This window comes from Prinia subflava, chromosome 26, assembly GCF_021018805.1.
Source record: "Prinia subflava isolate CZ2003 ecotype Zambia chromosome 26, Cam_Psub_1.2, whole genome shotgun sequence".
Taxonomy (NCBI): domain Eukaryota; kingdom Metazoa; phylum Chordata; class Aves; order Passeriformes; family Cisticolidae; genus Prinia; species Prinia subflava.
Window position 1 is genome coordinate 796,691 of NC_086272.1, and position 17,216 is coordinate 813,906.

A 17,216-nucleotide genomic window follows, 5' to 3' on the forward strand; every position below is an offset into this window, starting at 1 on the left:
TTCTCTGTACCACTCCAACCACATATAAAGAGTCTGACACCACATTAAGAGGTTCCTTATTCCAGGTTTGCAAAGCCCAACACACTGCTCCCAGTTCCAGGGTCTGCAAGCTGTCTCTGGCTTCACTGTGGATTAAATGCTGCTTCCATTCTCCTCACCGTTTCCACACACACACAGCTCTTTGTGTCTTTCGACCAGCATCTGTATAAACTGTTCTGCCTTCCACAGGTGTCATGGAACACAGAGGCTTCTCCAGCCACTGATGGCGTACAATCAGAGTCCACATTGGACCTTTTGGCTGTTGACTATGAACCACACCTGTAAAACCTAACAATGCTTCTTGCAGTTCCACAGAATGTCTCAGCTTCCAGTCCAGATCTTCATTCCTAATAGGAACACTGATATCTGCCGGTTCTTCCCCATCTATCTCCAAAATCCTATCTCTCCCCTTCCTGATGAGCACGGCAAGGGCTTCTGTTCTTGTCATAACACAACTCTTCGGCTGCACCGGTAAGAACACCCATTCAATCACCCCAGCTGTCGACTTTAACCTAGACTGGTGTTCCCCCTTTTTCTTTTGCCATTGAAAAATGATGGCAAACGGACAGGCATCTGCGTTGGAGAGGAAGAGTGACAGTGGGAGGTGTTCCATACGGCGAATACTCCAACCACGTTGTAGCTTTTCTGACACCTTGATTAAGGCTCGTTGCTGTTCAGGGGTGCATTGTCGAGGGCTACTGGCATTATTACCATGTAGCCACGGCAGAAACAGTTGCAAGTCATCATTGGTAATTCCTACAATGGTGCGAACCCATTGCAGGTCTCCAAAAAGTCTCTGAGCATCATATAATGTAGAAATGTTGGTATGTAAAGTAATTTTCTGCGGCCGGATATGTGCACTCATGATCAACCATCCTAAGTATTTCCACGGAGCTGATCGTTGTATTTTTTCCAGGGCCACAGTCAGACCGCGGTGTTTTAATTGTGTGACTAGCCAGGTTAATTCCTCTGCGAGCAGAGGCTCTTTAGTAGCAACAAGGATATCATCAACATAATGATAAATTATTGCATTGGAAAAACGCTGACAAATTGGCTGCAAAGCCCAATTGACGAAAATCTGGCACATGGTAGGTGAGGTACGACATCCTTGAGGAAGAGTTACCCATTCATACCATTGTGCTGGAGGTGCTCTGTTAATAGATGGCACAGTGAAGGCAAAGCACTGAGTATCTTGAGGATGGAGTGGGATAGTGAAAAAACAGTCTTTCAAATCGATGATCACAATGTCCCACCCTTGAGGAATCATAGTCGGTGCTGGCAAGCCTGGTTGCAGGGCACCCATCGCTTGCATCTGCTCATTGACCTTGTGAAGGTCATGTAATAGTCTCCATTTCCCTGATTGTTTAGGGATGACAAAAATCGGTGTATTCCATGGACTCACTGAGGGTCGAATGTGACCTGCTTTTAGTTGTTCCTGCACCAATTGCTTGGTAATTCGCAGCCTCTTCTCTGTCATTGGCCACTGCTCAACCCACACAGGGGTATCCGTCAACCAGGTGATTTTTAAAATGGGTGGCTGCTCTGCAGTGGCCACTAAGGAAAATGCCGGTCAGTAGTTAAAACCATCCCTATTTGGGAAAGCACATCTCTTCCTAGTAGTCCCAGAATCTCTTCATGCATTGGCACAACATATAGATGAGCCACAACCACCTGTCCATCTTCAAAGATGATCCGAATAGGATCTGCACTTATTGAGGGAACAGTCAGGCCTCCTATGCCCACAACGCGGGTATAGGGGGATTTCAGAGGCCAATGAGAAGGCCAATGTAGTTTATTAATTAAAGATATGTCTGCGCCGGTGTCTGGAAGTGCTGCCATGTCAATAATTTCCTCGCCTCGTTGCAGTTTCACCGCAATACGTGGCCGCTTGTCTAAACTCACTGTAAGGAAAACATTGTGTTCCATAGATCCGAAGCTCCTAGCTCCTCCTTCTGTTTCCATAGGCGCGGCTTGCGGCGGTGGTGGACACGAGGGCACCGCTGGCAATGTTGTGAAACTTTGCCATTGTGTCGCTGTGGGGGGTGCAAAACCGGCTGTCCCCTGTGGGGGCAGGGGGTATGAAGGTTCCCCGCCCCACTGGGGGTTGGCATAGATGGGCCGCCTCACATTCGCAGCGGGAGGAGGCTGGGTGCGGCCTGCACGCCCCCTCCCTTTCCCGTTTCCCTGAGGCTGGGACCTGCAGTCTTTGACGAGGTGCCCTTTCTTCCCACAGCCCCAGCAGGGCCCTCTCGCACGCGCTTGGAGCGGGGGCACCGCGGGGGATGGCTGTGCTGGCTGGGGACAGCTCATTGTGATGTGGCCTGCCTAGCCACATTTGAAACATGCCATTGCACTGGTTAGGGTGGGAACAGCTGCTTGGATGGGTGTCAGGTGCTCCTCTTTTACTACATGTTTGATCATGTCAGCCAGGCTGGCTCCGGCCGGCAAGGAACGCAAAATGTCCTTGGTAACAGAATTGCACTGCTGCCGCAGGCAATCAGCTACTACAGGGCCCCTTGCATCTGCAGGCAGGGTAGACAAATCCACTGCTGCCTGCAGGTGATCCACAAACTGTGTGAAGCTTTCACTCTCTGCCTGCTTTATGGTGGACCATGGAGAGGGCCTGGCCACCACGCGAGACGCAGCTCGAATGGCCTCCCGGGCAGCCTGGGTGGTGGCCCTAACTTCCTCAGCTCGCATGTTCGCAGCTTGTTGCTGAGGGGTAATCATGTCATCATGTTTTCCCATCAACCTGGATAAGCTGGAGCCGTGCAGGGGCTGCCCTGCTCCAGAAGCCTGGGCTAGTAAGTTTGTGCAATTATCCTTCCATTCTTGTTTGAAAACAATCATTCCCGCTCCATCAAATATCATGCGACCTATTTGTTTAATATCAAAAGGGAGTAGATCATGGTTGCCAAAAAGGCCATCCATGAGAGCGGAAACCATGGCTGAATTCATGCCTTTCTCTGAGATGGCTTTTACAATTGTCTGTACATCTTTGGGGTTTACCGGCATATATGTTCTTTGCTGGTTACCCTCCAGTCCGGTAACCCTTACTGGGAAGGCTTTCACTGCAGCCGCCGGTGCCCATTTGGCACAAGCTATTTTTATCTTTCCCCAGTCAGTGAACTGGGCCGGCTCGCATTGTAAACCCCTTTCGGAGTGGCTTAGGGTTTTATTAGGTTTCTCTCTAAACCGTGTTAGCTCCGCTCTTTCTGTTTCTGAGTCCCAATCAGTGTCCGACAGCTCTCCCGAACTGCTGCCGCTGGTGGTGTCCGACTGAGAGTCAGAAGCTGAATGCCAGTGCAATTCCGGGCTCCCGTGCCGTTTTGTGTGGCTCCGGCCCTGCCCCTCCCTTCGGGGGTGGTGCCGCTCCCTCCCCCTGGGCTTGCCCTGCCTCCTGTGGGGGGAGGTCTCTCCCTTAAATGGAAGCAGCACTGAGCGCGGCTCCCGATTGGGCATGCGTTCTCTGCCGCTCTCCTGTGCATACGTGTTAGCGAAAGCCCACCGCTCCGGGCTGGGCGCGCACTGTCTGCCGCTCTCCCGTGCATACGCGCCCGTGGAGACCGCGGCGCCGCTTTGAGCATGCACTCTCTCCCTTCCAGCCGCACGTACACGTCAGCAGGAGTCCGCGGCTCCTGTCCGAGCGTGCGCTCTTCTCCCTCTTCCCCATCTTTTTCCCGCACATGCGCATCAGCAGACACCCGCCACTCCGGGCTCTCCCCGCCGAGGGTATCCAGGCCCTGCCCCTCCCTTTGGCCAGTGCCATTTTCAAACACGCATGGCGGGGGTGCTACCTGCGTCTCCTCCTGCACCATGTTTTGGTGTCTCTGGCTTCACCCCTCAGTTCCTCCCAAAAAACCCACGCACACTGCCGCGCCTCGGGCACCGAAACGCTGGCTGGCGGTGAAGAGACGGATGGGGAACCTGCGGATTTTCAGGAAGGTTCCGCAGATGAGGGGGGACCCGACGAGTTTGGCGGAGGGGTCCGGGGGTTTTTTGACGGCACCGGGGGGTTTGGGCTCGGGATCAGGGAGTGGGGAAACGCGTCTGGCTCCTGTGGATCCCCACCCTCGGACAAATCGCGTTCAGATGCTGTTTGCATTGTGGCTCCTATCCCCAGCTTGGGGGTAGCTAGCAGACACACGCGTGTGGCGCTCCAGAACTCCTGTTCCTCAAGTGCCTTGCATAGGGTTTGCTCGACCTTTCCCTATGCTTTGAGACTTTTGCCGCTGCCCGAAGATTTTGTATCTTCGGCTAGTGCGGCCGTGCATCTCCCCCCACCTCTGAATAGAGAATTTCAACTGGGCACTCAATCACCCCAAGCTCTAATAATCTTGCAACAGCAAGTTGAAAATCCCTGAGCTTGCACTTAATTCCCCACTGTTTATAAATCATACTCACGACCTTCGCCATGGCTTCCTTTGGCTGGTCCGACAGCGTCCCGTCCGCTAGGGCTAGCTGGTTTCCAAATATAGTCGGTGAGCACTTAAATCCCTGCAGTAAAACTGACCAGGTAAGTTGACTTTTTCTTCCTATCTGAGAGTTTTCCCACTCAAAAGCAAAAAGCTCTTGGCTGTTTTTGTGCACAGGAATGCAAAAAACGGCATCCTTCAGGTCCACCACAGTAAACCATCCAAACTCGTCTGTCAGCGTAGTCAAAAGGGTATAAGGATTGGGTACTACTATGTGTATGTCCTCTGTAATTTTATTAATTGCTCTTAGATCTTGTACTAATCGGTAGCTCTTACCATCTGCTTTCCTAATAGCTAAAATGGGAGTGTTAAATTTAGACTCACATTGCACTAATAACGCATGTTCTAAGAATTTTTCAATTATAGGCATTAGTCCCTTATGGCTCTCTAATTTCAAAGGGTATTGTTTTTGCCTTACTGGTGTAGCTCCCGGTTTGAGTGTAACGCTCACTGGTTCTACTGGTTCTTTGGATCTTCCTGGGATATCACCGGCCCACACTATTGTATTTACCTCCTTCTCAACTTCAGCAGGGATTTCATTATGTTTTTCCTGTACAAAAAGTGCAGCAACTTCAACAAGTTTAGATTCAGGGATTATAACTTGTACACCTGTCACGATCCAAGCAGGAATCGTGATAGGTTTGTGTGATCTCAGAGTGCAAAAAGTACTCGAGGGGACAACAGTTTAATCATACAACAAATGTACCTTTATTGAGTGCCAACAACACTTGCGATAGAGGGAATGAGAAAGGAAAAATAGGATACAGAGCGAGGAAAGGGGGGCAGGGGGATATAGCTACCAACAGCAGAGCGACGTCCTCGTGGCGTGGCGTCCGGCCAATGGATCCGTCTTCTGTCCATGGGGAGATCTCCAAGTGTGAGTCGTAGGGGGAAGCTTTTACTGTCATTTCAGAAGCGGGCAGCACCTGGCCAACACAGGCAAAAGCGGGGGGCACCTGGCCAACGCAGAGGGAGCACCCAAGAGTCATTGTGAGGAGCCCCGTTGCTCTGGGAATCAGGTGCAACCATTCAGATCAGGCAGGTCTGGGCCAAGCAGGTCTGGGCCAAGCAGGTCTGGGCCTGGCCGCTGGTAAGCACAGGCTGTCCAGCCGTCCATTGTCTTCGTACAAGTTCCCATGGGAACCAGCTCCAGTCCAGTGGACACACCTGCAGTTCAGTGCTTGGTACACACACACCGTGGCTCAGGCCCGAGCCCCTTGCACACAGTCCCTTTTTGACAGAGGACCTTGACGAAGGTCGTGAGGCAAAACCAGGGACCCTCGGGCTCCGACTCTCACAACACCCTTTCCCTTTTTAAATTTAATTTCTACTTCCAATCTTTCTAGTAAGTCCCTCTCCGTCAGTGGTCTAGGGGAGGTAGGCATATAGAGGAATTGGTGGTTTACCCAATGTTTTCCCAATTTAAAGTTTAAATGTTGGAAGAAAAGCCGTGTTTCGCTTACCCCAGTTGCTCCGATAACATGTGCAGTATCGTGACTCGGTTTCCCTTTTAAAGTATTTAACGCGGAGTAGGCCACTCCAGTATCTACCAGAAACTCAATATCTTCATTCCCCAGCTTAGCTATAACCGAGGGCTCTGCTGGGGGTTAACCCTCGGTCCCCATCACTCAGATCCGTAGCCGCTTGAGGTTTGTACTACTGGGAGTTGGGGGACTGAGGATTTTCCTTTCAACACTGGGCAGTCCTTTTTCCAATGCCCCAAATTCCTAAATGCACACTGGTCTTTCTCTGTAGGGGAAGCTTTCTTGGATGTCTTTTCCTGAGTTGCCTTCTTACCAGGTTGGAATTTGCCTCTTTCATTTGGACCTCTATCTCGAAACACCTTCCAGGCCACTTCTAGAAGTTTATCTAGATCTCAAACTCCCTCTATCTTTTGCAGTTTTCTTCTTATATCATTTGAAGCTTGACCCATAAACAGCAAAACCAGATGTGCTTTCCCATCACCTGATTCAGGGTCTAGATCAGTATATTTGATGGCAGTTTCTCTTCACCTGTTTAAAAAATCAGTAGGTGATTCATCATAATTTTGCCTCACTTCATAAAGTTTTGACCAATTTATAGCTTTAGGGACACCATGTTTCAACCCATGTCGGAGTCTAGAACATCCCTCTGGCCACCCTGGAGGGTTTGGAGACCAGACAGGGGGGTCTGGGATCTGTACAGGGGGGTCAGTTAGACCCACACAGGTCCCAGGAGGACACTGCCTCTGATCCCTGTCCATGGGAGTGAACACTCACATGCAGGAAGAATCACAAATCCTAAGAATTTGAAATAAGTAGTGGATGGTTTATTATAGAATATAAATATAGAAATTAGGATTCTTAGCATATGGGGCTGAAGAGACAAGATGGAGGAATTGGGGAGTGGCCCCTGTCTTCCTTGTTCTTGTTCTTGTCCCCCATCTTGTGCTGAGTTGGGTTTTAGAGATTGGTCTAGAGTAGAACTGACATGTTAGTATAGGTAATAGGTATTGGTAAAATTTTGTAAATAAAAAATACGTCTCGGACAGTGGTTGGGTCAAGGGGACTGTACATAAGGTACGGGGCTCTCTGATCCGCCCAGTCTGCCGCGTGTCCTGCTCTGCTGGGGATGCCTTGCAGAGCTGAGAAAGAACTAAGATAAGGTACCCTACCAGGGAAGTGCCTGGCAGAGTTGAAAAAGGACTGAGATAATGAAGAATAAACAACCTTGGAAATGTGCACCGGCGGACTCAGTTTGTCGTCTCTACCTCTGGTGTGTAACACTTAGGGCAAAGAGAAGACTGAAAACCTTATTACCTCTGGGAACAGCAACCCAGGGGAAACTCCTAGGGAACAGCAACCTTGGGAGACCCTTATTACCTTGGGGAACACCAACCCCAAGGAGAATCTCAGGGAAACTATAACCCTGAGAAACCCATATACCACAAGGTTTTGGTATCGTTTTAACCTTGCCATTTGTTCTGGTACATTTGGATCCCACTCTGGGTTTTCAAGCGGAAATATCTGAGTGACAGTGCCTTGAAGCAGTCCACTAGCTATGCGCCTTCCACGAAAGTGGTAATGGCCTTATTGACCATTCGTTTCTCAGTAGGATCAAGTAATGTGTCTAGCATAGAATTCAAATCAACCCAATCAGGATTTTGGGAATTGACAGCTCACTCTACTAGTTGTGCTACTTTATCTGGGTTCTCCTTATACTTCCCCACAGTGGTTTTCCACTGTTCTAACTCTATGAGGGAGTATGGGACCTTCACATATACTGGCCCTTGATTACCGACAGCTTGTCTCAGCGGAGCTTGCAGAACTGGCTCTCTTTCTTTTTCTTTTTTCCTAGTACGTCGGGCAATTGGGCTGCGCTCTCTAATCACTCTTCTTGCTATCTTTCCCCTCCTTCACCTATTTGGGGCAGCACTGATCTCATCACTTTCGTCCTCAGTTTCTTCCCCCTCAGAGCTGTCAGACTCTGTTGTAGCCGGATGTCTAGCTCGGCTAGTCCCAACTCTAGAAAGCATCACACAAGACTTGCTGCGGCAAACCTTCTGTGCTGCGTGTCTGCTGTCCTTGAAAATACCTTCCCCGGTGGCAGCTCCCTGGCCTTCGGGGTTGCTCTGGTAACTCACAGGCCTGAAGACGGGGGAGGCACCCCTCTCCCTTTGGGAAGTTCCCTCCCCGCCCTCTCGGTGAAAGACTCTATCCCTCCACCCCCCTTCCCAGGGCGGCTGCACAGCCCTACTGTCTCTTCCCCCCTTTCCCGCCCCTTGGGGCAGCGAAGGAGGCGGCGACGGGGACGGTGCCCATCGCTGCCGGTCCGCGCCTTCCTCCTTCTTCACTGACTGGGGCCTGGCCCGAGCCGCGCTCCCCCCGCCGCCCCCCTTCACAACAGTGACTGAGGGGACGGAGGGGTAGGGGCCACCCCCTCACCCGAGCCCGCGCCTGCTGCAAGCGCGGGTGGACCGGCCCCGCCCTCATGGCGGGTGCAATTAGATCTGTCTCTGCCTCTTGTGAGTTCTTATACATATTGCTAATGGTCAGCTTTTTCTTTTCACCTTCCAAGACCAATATATTTTCTTTCTAATTACCCAAGTTCCATTCACAGGCCAATACCATAAAGAGCCGAGCATACTTCAACTCCTCAAAAGCCCTGTCCCAGCGTAGGCAGCACATCAAATTTGATATCAATTTTCAGTCCACACTCCCGAATCTAGGCCGTGTTTCTCCATTATTGTCGCGGTGCCTACAGGGGTCAGCGGACCCTGTCCCCGGCGAGCCCAGACACTGGGACAAGAGTCATTGAGGGTCAGCCTGCGAGCGATGCAAGCAGGGCTGACTCCTGTGGGTTCTTATCCTGTGGGACTCTTGTGAGTGATGGAGAAGCGACAGGCAGTGGAATGAAAGGAGGAGACAGTTCTGAGTGAACAGAGGGTTTATTGGAAACACCTCTTTAGACCAGAAGTGTCCGAGGAGAGGAGGGTACAGTGGGGTTTTTTCAGGGGCTAGCTGGGGGGAGCAAAGGGAGTGGTTGGCTACCACTAGCCAACCAGGGCCAGTTGCTGAGGGACCCAGGGGTAGGGAAACATAACGTGGACTAATCCGAAGAGGGTAGGAGGGGATTTACAAAGGCGGGAAGGGTGACAGACACTTAACTGAAAGTCACATAACAGGTGCAGGTGCAGGCTAAAATAACTCATGTGAGGGAGACAAAGGAATATTAATTAGGGGGAGTAGGGTACATAGAACCAAACCAGTACAGAAAACATATGAAGTATAACTGATTAAATTAACACACTGCCACATCTCCCCCTTTTCTTTTTACTAAAATGAACGAAACTGAGGGGGGTCCAGCAGATGCTCGGAGTCTGGGTAGCATTCGGCGAACTAAGTCTGTTGAGTTGGCCACTGATCATATGGGAGGTTTTCGCCGTCGCCTTCTTCCTCAAGCTCCTCTTCAAACTCCTCCAACTCTTCTTCAGGAGCCGTGGCCATGGTGACCCGAGCAGCAGCCGGAGAGGGGACAGATGTGGAACTTAAAACTAACTTAAACAGCAATCTCCTGATCAGTCCAAAAGCAATACAAACAATTAAAATAATAAACAAAATCAGCAGGCATGTTCTCAAAATGGACCCGACCCATCCTGAAAGGCCCCAACTCTTAAAAATGTTGCCCATCCAATCATCTGTCTCTCTTTTTATGTCACCGATCTTATTTTGCATCTGCTCAATTAGTTTTCGTGTGCTCCTAGCCCGAGTCGACAGATTAAAACAACACAGACCCTCAAAATCCTCACATGTGTGACCGTGGAGAAGTAAGAGATAGTCTATGGCTGCCCGATTTTGGAGGGTGGCTTGCCTCATTATGTCCTCGTCCTGCAGGAGGTTGAATAGCGTTCTGGAAGTTAAATTTGCTTGTTTCGCCACCCAACATTCTAAATGTCCCAATTCCCCTATGGCCTTAGCAATGGAGACCCATGGGGCAAAAATCGTGTTGCAACCCCTTTAGTTTTGCTCCAATGAATAATTTCCGAGTCGCAATCCGGGTCCAATTTTTTAAGGTCTCTTTTGGAGACTGCCAATCCATGTGCACCACTTTGTTTCTTTTGCTTTTCTTTCCAACCCATAATTTGCGTTTTGTTGGGTGTGAATAGCCCCACCTTTCCTAGGGTGCACGGACCTCCGGAAAGACAAGAGGGGATACCTGCCCAAGCCTGATCTCCGCAGATCAGAAAAACTCCCTTAGGTAACCTTTTGGGGTGGTTTTAAATTGGAGGGGGAAGAACTCCTTTGGCCATCCTCTCGCACCACAAGTGGGCTCTGTCCAGCACATTAGATTGGACAACATGCTTGGTGCGGTGGTCTAAAGCGTTGGCCGAGTTGGTAATGTGAATGCAGGCTGGAGCTTTAGCCGCTCCGAGGAGCTCCAGCTCTCGGGGTTCCTCTCTCATATTTTCCAGGGAAAACATAAAATTCCTCCAGCTAATAAAAGGATTGACCCGGGGGATCTTACTGATACGGCGGGCATAAACGAGCAGTTTTTCGGGCATTTCTAGCTGTTTAAAAGGGATCCCCACGAGGCATGTGGACATCGGGTCTGAGGCCGATGCTTTATTGAGACAGATGTGATCTTGTCCCATAGATTTCGCGAGCAGAGCCCACACGTTGGCTCGCGGCTGTGGGACGATCCAAGCTTGACTGATTGTTAGCAGCTTGGTCAGGAAGAGCACGGTCGGGAGGCTTAGCATCCTGGGTCTGGGTCTGAAAAACAAAACTGGGGGGCCAAAGATTATTAATCTGGGTTACAAAAATAAGTAAAGGGCAGGTCATGGTCCCATTCCCACAGGATGGGAAGAGGGGGTCTGGAGGAGACTCGCCTTCGACGGCGGAATGCCGCCAAGGCCACCTGCGGCACACTGTCATCACGTTCCCTCTTTTAACAAACGGTTTCACCCATTTGGCAGGCACCCATTTGATCCCGGTAGGCGTGAGGACACAGGCGTACCCACGCCCCCACGTCACCAAGTCAAATGGGCCCTCCACCTTCCCTGACTCAGGTGAACTCACCAGCACTGGGGGTTTGGGATCGAATTTCCACTCCTTGTTGCACCCAAAGTGTGTTGTTATAGGTAGATGGGGACTTTCAAAAGAGCAATTTAAAAAGTTGATAACGTAAAGTGCTCTGGCCAATCTAATTGCCGGCGGTTCCACCTTCAATACCTGCTGTTGTTGCTTGAGGACCCTCTTGATCTCTTGGTGGGTCCTTTCTATGATTGCCTGGCCTGTGGGGGAGTGGGGGATGCCTGTCTTGTGCTCCACTCCCCATTGCTGCAGGAAGCCGGCAAATTCCCTGGACTTGTACGCAGGGCCGTTGTCTGTTTTGATCCCCTTGGGGATGCCCATGAATGAGAAGGCCTGAACAAGGTGTTGGATGGCATGTTGGGCCCTCTCGCCTGCGTGCGCAGAGGCATAGACAGCGCCAGAGAAGGTATCGACGGAGACGTGAACGTACTTCAGTCTCCCAAATGATGGAATGTGGGTGACATCCGTCTGCCAGAGTTCGCAGCTCTCCAACCCGCGAGGGTTGACTCCGGCATGCAGGGTAGGCACAGCGTGGGACTGACAGGAAGGACACGAGCCGACAATCGCCTTAGCTTGTTGACGTGTGAGGTTAAAACGTCTAACCAAGCTAGGCGCGTTCTGGTGGAACAACTGATGGCTGAGCTTGGCCTGCTCAAAAACATCAGGCAACGGGGCTATCGCTACAGGGGCAGCAAGAGCGTCAGCCTTCCTGTTACCCTCAGCAATAAACCCAGGCAAATCGATATGCGACCTAGTATGCATCACATAAAATGGTTGCTCTCGGTGGGAGACAAGTTTAACTAATTTCGAGAGCTGCTCATACAGAGCTGTGTTAGACACCTCTTGTAAAATTGCCTCATCTGCTCTAGATACCACCCCCGCTACGTATGCGCAGTCGGTTACAATATTGAGAGGTCCAGGGAATCTCAAGTGCCCTGACGACAGCGGCCAACTCGGCTATTTGAGGTGAACCCTCAACCACTTTAATATCTGCCTCCCACTGCCGAGTTTCAGGGTCCTCCCAAGTCATTACCGACTTGTGAGAACTCCCGGACGCGTCAGTAAAAACTGTCAGCGCATCGAGAGGTCTCCTGCTCTGGACACTCTTTAAAGCCAATTTAAATGTTACTTCCAAATTAAATAATTTGTGGGCCGGCCGATGAATTGAAATTTGGCCTGTAAAGGAATCTAGAGCGAATTGAAGTGCTTCATTTTCCTGAAGCAGGTGCTCCAACATGGGTTTCGTCATCTGGCCTGTTGACAGTCCGATTGGCATGTGAATACATTCAAAGTCGCATCCTGCCAAATCTTTCATCTGCGTTCTTGCTTTGCGGATGAGCTCAGCCATAAGCTCTTGTGGCTGTGTCATTCTTTTGGGCCGCTGGTGGCTGAGAAAGACCCATTCTATAATAAGAAGAGGGCCTTTCTGCCTTGGCCCTTGGTGTTGTGTGCTGATGTTTTTGTGCCTGTGTCCCATTGAAAAATGATCCCATGTAGATGTGGCAGCTTACCCAGGATGATGAAATGAAAGGGAAGCTCGGGATCACATCTATGTGCCTGTCGTGATGTCATTGCCTGCTGGACCTTCTCCAACGCTGCTTTTGCCTCTGCGGTAAGCACCCTAGGAGAACTGAGCTCCTCTCCCCCTTTCAATAAATTGAAAAGAGGGGCTAGATCCTCCGTGGTTAGACCTAGCCAGGGTCTTACCCTATTTAAAGCACTGCAAAGCTGATGGGCGTCCGCAAGGGTACAGACATCTGTCCGAATTTCCAATTTTTGAGGCACAATAGTCCTCTTACCAATCTCCAGGCCCAGGTACTTCCAGGGTGGCATCCTTTGGATCTTATCCTGTTGCAGCTCGAACCCTGCAGCAACTAACGAATTTGTTACAAGGTCAAGCGCTCGCGTAAGTTCAACTTCGGTCGTCGCGCAAACGAGGATGTCATCCATATAGTGGTGGATGAAACCCCCTCCGTGGCTGCGCGCACAGGGGACAGCAAGGAAGAGACGTACTGTTGACACATCACTGGGGAGTTCTTCATCCATTGAGGGAGCACCCTCCAGTGGTACCTCTTCCTTGGGGCCGCTCGGTTGATGGAAGGAACCGAAAAGGCGAAACGTGGGGCATCGTCCAGGTGTAGAGGAATTTGGAAAAAACAATCTTTAATGTCAATTACAGCCAGATTCCATTTTCGTGGCAGCATGTTTGGGGAAGGCATCCCAGGCTGGAGAGACCCCATATCTTCAATTACCTCATTAATTTGCCGGAGGTCGTGGAGGAGGCGCCATCGTTTTTTGTCACTCTTTCGAATGACAAAAACGGGCGAGTTCCATGGAGAATTGGTCTCCACGATGTGACCTTTAGCTAATTGCTCCTCCACAAGCTCCTCAAGCGCCTGTAATTTCTCTTTTGTTAGCGGCCACTGCTCGACCCAGACTGGTTTATCTGTCGTCCAATTCAGCTTCAGGGTCGGGCGCTTTTCAGCAGCCGCTGCCCAAAAATTTTGCGAGGGGTCGGGAATGTCAATTGTGACCCCCCACTGGGCCATGAGGTCTCTTCCAAGCAGGGGTTCCTGGTAATCTAAAACAAAAGGACGGATGGCAGCCAATTGTCCTTTTGGCCCCTTAATTTTTACCACGCTTTTTGACTGTTTTGCCGATTGGAACCCTCCTACACCCCGAATCTGTCTGACCACATCGTTCAGGGCCCAATGCGACGGCCATTCCGCGGTCGAAATAATTGTCACATATGCCCCTGTGTCAAAAACCAGAGCTTTATCTATTGACTCATCTCCCACAGTGAGCGTACATCGCACCAAGGGCTTTCGGGTGGAAATGTGATGTACAGCATTGACAGTGAAGGTAAGATGTTGTGGGTCACCATATGGGATTGCTTGTGCGATGACCTGGCCCTTGGGTAAAAATGTGGGCGGATGAGTGCAGCGCAGCCAGAGAATGAGGGCCCTGGGGTTGTTGTGAAGTGTCCCCGGGACTACCTCAATCTCCTGCAGAGTATATTTGCAATCACCGATGACGATGAACTTACCTTCGCCGGTCATTGGCCACCGATGCAACTTCCTTGGGTCTATGGTGACGAAATGAAATTCCCTATCCGTCAGGTGCAATGGTCTGGTGAGATGCAACCTGTAGGGTTCAAAAAAGGAAGAGGTGGTGAGAATTGGTTTTTCCATGTCGAGTTCACGTGATGTCAAGTCCGGTATAAAATGTCCATCCAATTGACCCCCTTTGGAGTTCCCTGCCCGGTCCACCCGATTGGGGTTGTCACGCTGGGTGGACCCGCGCTCCCCCTTCAGTGATTTTTGCTGTGCCTGGGAAGGCACCGGCGTTCCCGGAGGTGTAGCTGGAGAACGCTGTTTTGAAGGTCTCCTAGGGCAGTTGGCAGTCCAGTGTCCTTGCTGAAGGAGGGTCGCCGCTGAGGCAGACGATGTCGGGGCTGTTGGGATGTGTCTGCAGCACGCACTGTCTTGGGCGGAAAAGTTGCCTGGGAGGGTGGTGGTGGGTTCCGCCGGGCAAGGAAGGGCACCTTCATCTGGCACACCTGGAGCATGGACTGGAGAGTGCGGGGCGGATCTAGGGGAAGACTTAAGATTGCCTGTTTACACAGGTCGTTAGCATTGACAAAAACAAGCTCCCCTATAATACCTTCCCGTGAACTCTCTGTCTTAACCTGAATCTCCACTGCTCTGGTGAGCCGCTCTACGAAAGCAACGAAGGATTCAGAAGGTCCCTGCCTAATGGTGGTATAGGGCGGTGATGGTGCGTCTGGCTGCAAACAAAAGAAAGCCTTGCAGGCTATATCTTTTATAATGGAGAGGACTGCCGAGGGTATTAGGGCTGCCTGGGACTCAGGAGAAACATAGGTACCTTCACCAGCAAGCAACTCAAGGAAAAGGGGATTGCCCTGTTCATCGATAGCTGGGAAGGGCAACTGAGGCATTGCCTCTCGCAGGGCTTGTTTGAATGCTGCGTCCCAGAGCTTAAACTCTGTGCCATTCATTAGGCAAGAAAAAAGCTGCCGGAGGTCAGCAGGAACAACATGAACACCTGCGAGATCAGCAGTGAGGAGGCCACGGAAGTAGGGACTCTCTCTGCCATAATCCTTGTGCGCCTTGCATAAATCCCGAATGATGCTTTGGGAAAAAGCATGCCAATTAGGTTTTGGTGTGTCACCACCACGTATTCTGCGGTAGGTGACAGGTGCAGCAGAAAGAGTAACTTCCGGTTCACCCTCACTCATTTCTTCTGGTTCCCAACCGTGGGAACCGGAAATGAGGGCGTGGGAAAATTGCTGGCAAGATGGCGTCCTTCTGGGGCGGGGAGAGGGACTCGGCTCTGCCTTAGGGGCATGTTGAGGGGCAGGGCGAGTGGGCGGGACCTTTGGGGAGGAGGGAGGGGACTGGGGAGGGGTTATGGGAGGGGCTGGGGGAGGAGCTGAGGGAAGGAAGGGGTTGGAGAAAAGGAAAGGGTTCTGGGGAGAGGGGAAGGGTGACGGCCATGTGGTGGAGTGGACGCCATTAGGTTTATCACAGCCGCCATTTGGTGGTTGGTGTGACGCACTTAAATTAAACTGAACCTTGGGTTTGCAACTCGGGGAAGCAGGTGGGAGGTGAGGTCCTTGATCTGCCTGGCCAGGGCTTCTCGAGGAGTCCTCAGCAGTCCGTCCAAGACTACTGAGGCTGGGGGACCGGGAGTTTTTCAGAGAGCCTGGGCTAGCAACCCTCTGGGTCGCTGCTCTCTTTAAAATTCCCCTTCTCGGGGCAGAGGGACTGGGACTGGGGTGAGGGGAAACCGGGGCAGGCTGAGTTTCCAGAGAGCTTTTCTGCACTCCCTTTTTCGTTGCTGTCGTCTTTAACTGTAAAACTAAAAAAGCTAATTTCTGTGTGTCCTGGTCCCCGGCGTTTCCTAATTGTAATAGTTTCTTTTCCACCAGCTCCCAAAATCGGGAGCTGCGGACCATTGCCTGGGACACCCTCGGGTAGTGCAGGAAAACCCATCTGATCAGCCTTTTTAAACAATCCTTAAAAAACCTAACCTTATTAGCTTCTAGCAGTTCAACGCAAACGTAATAAACCCCTTTCTGGGAAGCAGACAGGGAGGCACCCATCCTGCCTGTATTGTTTCTGGAGCCAGCGAATGTAAAATCACAACGAAGAAAAAAAAACGCCGCCGCGCGCTTTTTAAACTGGTGGAACCACGCTCAGGACCGCCGCCGTAAAAACCCGGTGCGCGGCGCTTAAACGAAGCGGACTGGCTAGCAAAAACTCACACCAGCTCGCAGTCCCGCGAGCCAGCGCTCGCACACAAATAAAAATTTTAAAACAACCGAGGGAACGAAAAAACACCAGGGGGAACAAAACCGTGGCAGGGGGCCAAAAAACCCGATCCCCGGGGGTCGTGCGACCGCAGCCTGGGGGTCTTTCCCACATAGGCTGCCACAAGGGGAACTCCGTCCCCACCAACCCGCCCCGCGGTCAAGGGGGGTCTACTTACGTAAAGACCCCTGGCGTGGGTGCTGCAGAACTGCTCCAGAAATCCACTGCCAGGAGGAGGACCGTCTTCGGAGTGCGGTGGAGACGGCTACCCTCCCCTCCCTGGGGAGCGCTCCTCCGCAGAGGCTGCTCGGACCTGAGGCGGCACGACGTCCAGGGATTATATCAGATGGGCTCAGCTCTTCGCTGATGTCCACCAATCCTCTCCGTGGGGTCCTTAGAGGTGCTAAGAGCCCCTTTTTAGGGCCGCACGGTGGGCGCCGAAACACTGTCGCGGTGCTCACTAAGAGTCGACGGACTCTGTCACCAACTAGCCCAGACACAGCGACAGGCGTCGGCAAGGGTCAGTCTGCAAGCAGCGCAAGCAGAGCTGACTCCTGTGGGTTCTTTCCCTAAAAGGGCTCTAGTGAGCAATGGAGATACAACAGGCAGTGGAACGAAAGGAGGAGACAATTCTGGACGAACAGAGGGTTTATTAGAAACACCTCCTCAGCCCGGGATTGTCCAGGGGGAGGAGGGTGCAATGGGTTTTTGTCAAGGAGTAGCTGGGGGGGGGGGGGCAAAGGTGGTCAACCATCGCTAGCCAACCAGGCCCAGTTGCTAGGGGACCCAGGGGTAGA

At 51.5% G+C, this 17,216-nt stretch overlaps 2 protein-coding genes across 3 annotated transcripts in view; one reads left to right on the top strand and one right to left on the bottom strand.

Moving 5' to 3' along the window:
• The window catches only part of LOC134562071 (zinc finger protein 239-like), a 118,926-nt gene that overhangs the window by 87,383 nt on the left and 14,327 nt on the right, over positions 1-17,216 (top strand). The gene's annotated exons all lie outside the window — the stretch shown is intronic.
• LOC134562064 (uncharacterized) lies at positions 8,936-15,442 on the bottom strand. Of its 2 annotated transcripts, none has more exons than XR_010083059.1 (2): positions 14,133-15,442; positions 8,936-10,778 (listed from the first exon to the last, which is right to left on the bottom strand). XR_010083059.1 is itself a non-coding variant. In XM_063419526.1 (2 exons), the coding sequence occupies exons 1-2, from the start codon at positions 14,275-14,277 to the stop codon at positions 10,270-10,272; spliced, it is 654 nt and encodes a 217-aa protein (XP_063275596.1). In that variant the 5' UTR covers positions 14,278-14,675; the 3' UTR covers positions 8,936-10,269. The 2 variants fall into 2 exon arrangements, 1 of the variants encoding a protein (XP_063275596.1); XM_063419526.1 differs by having other exon boundaries at positions 14,133-14,675.

What these genes read in the sequence shown, in the direction of transcription:
- LOC134562064 (XM_063419526.1), bottom strand. Translation starts at nt 14,277, where the DNA reads ATGGAAAAACCAATTCTCACCACCTCTTCCTTTTTTGAACCCTACAGG. An exon ending in GTGGCCAATGACCGGCGAAG is followed by an intron (nt 10,779 to 14,132) that starts GTAAGTTCATCG and finishes TTGGCCCCCCAG; the next exon opens with TTTTGTTTTTCAGACCCAGA.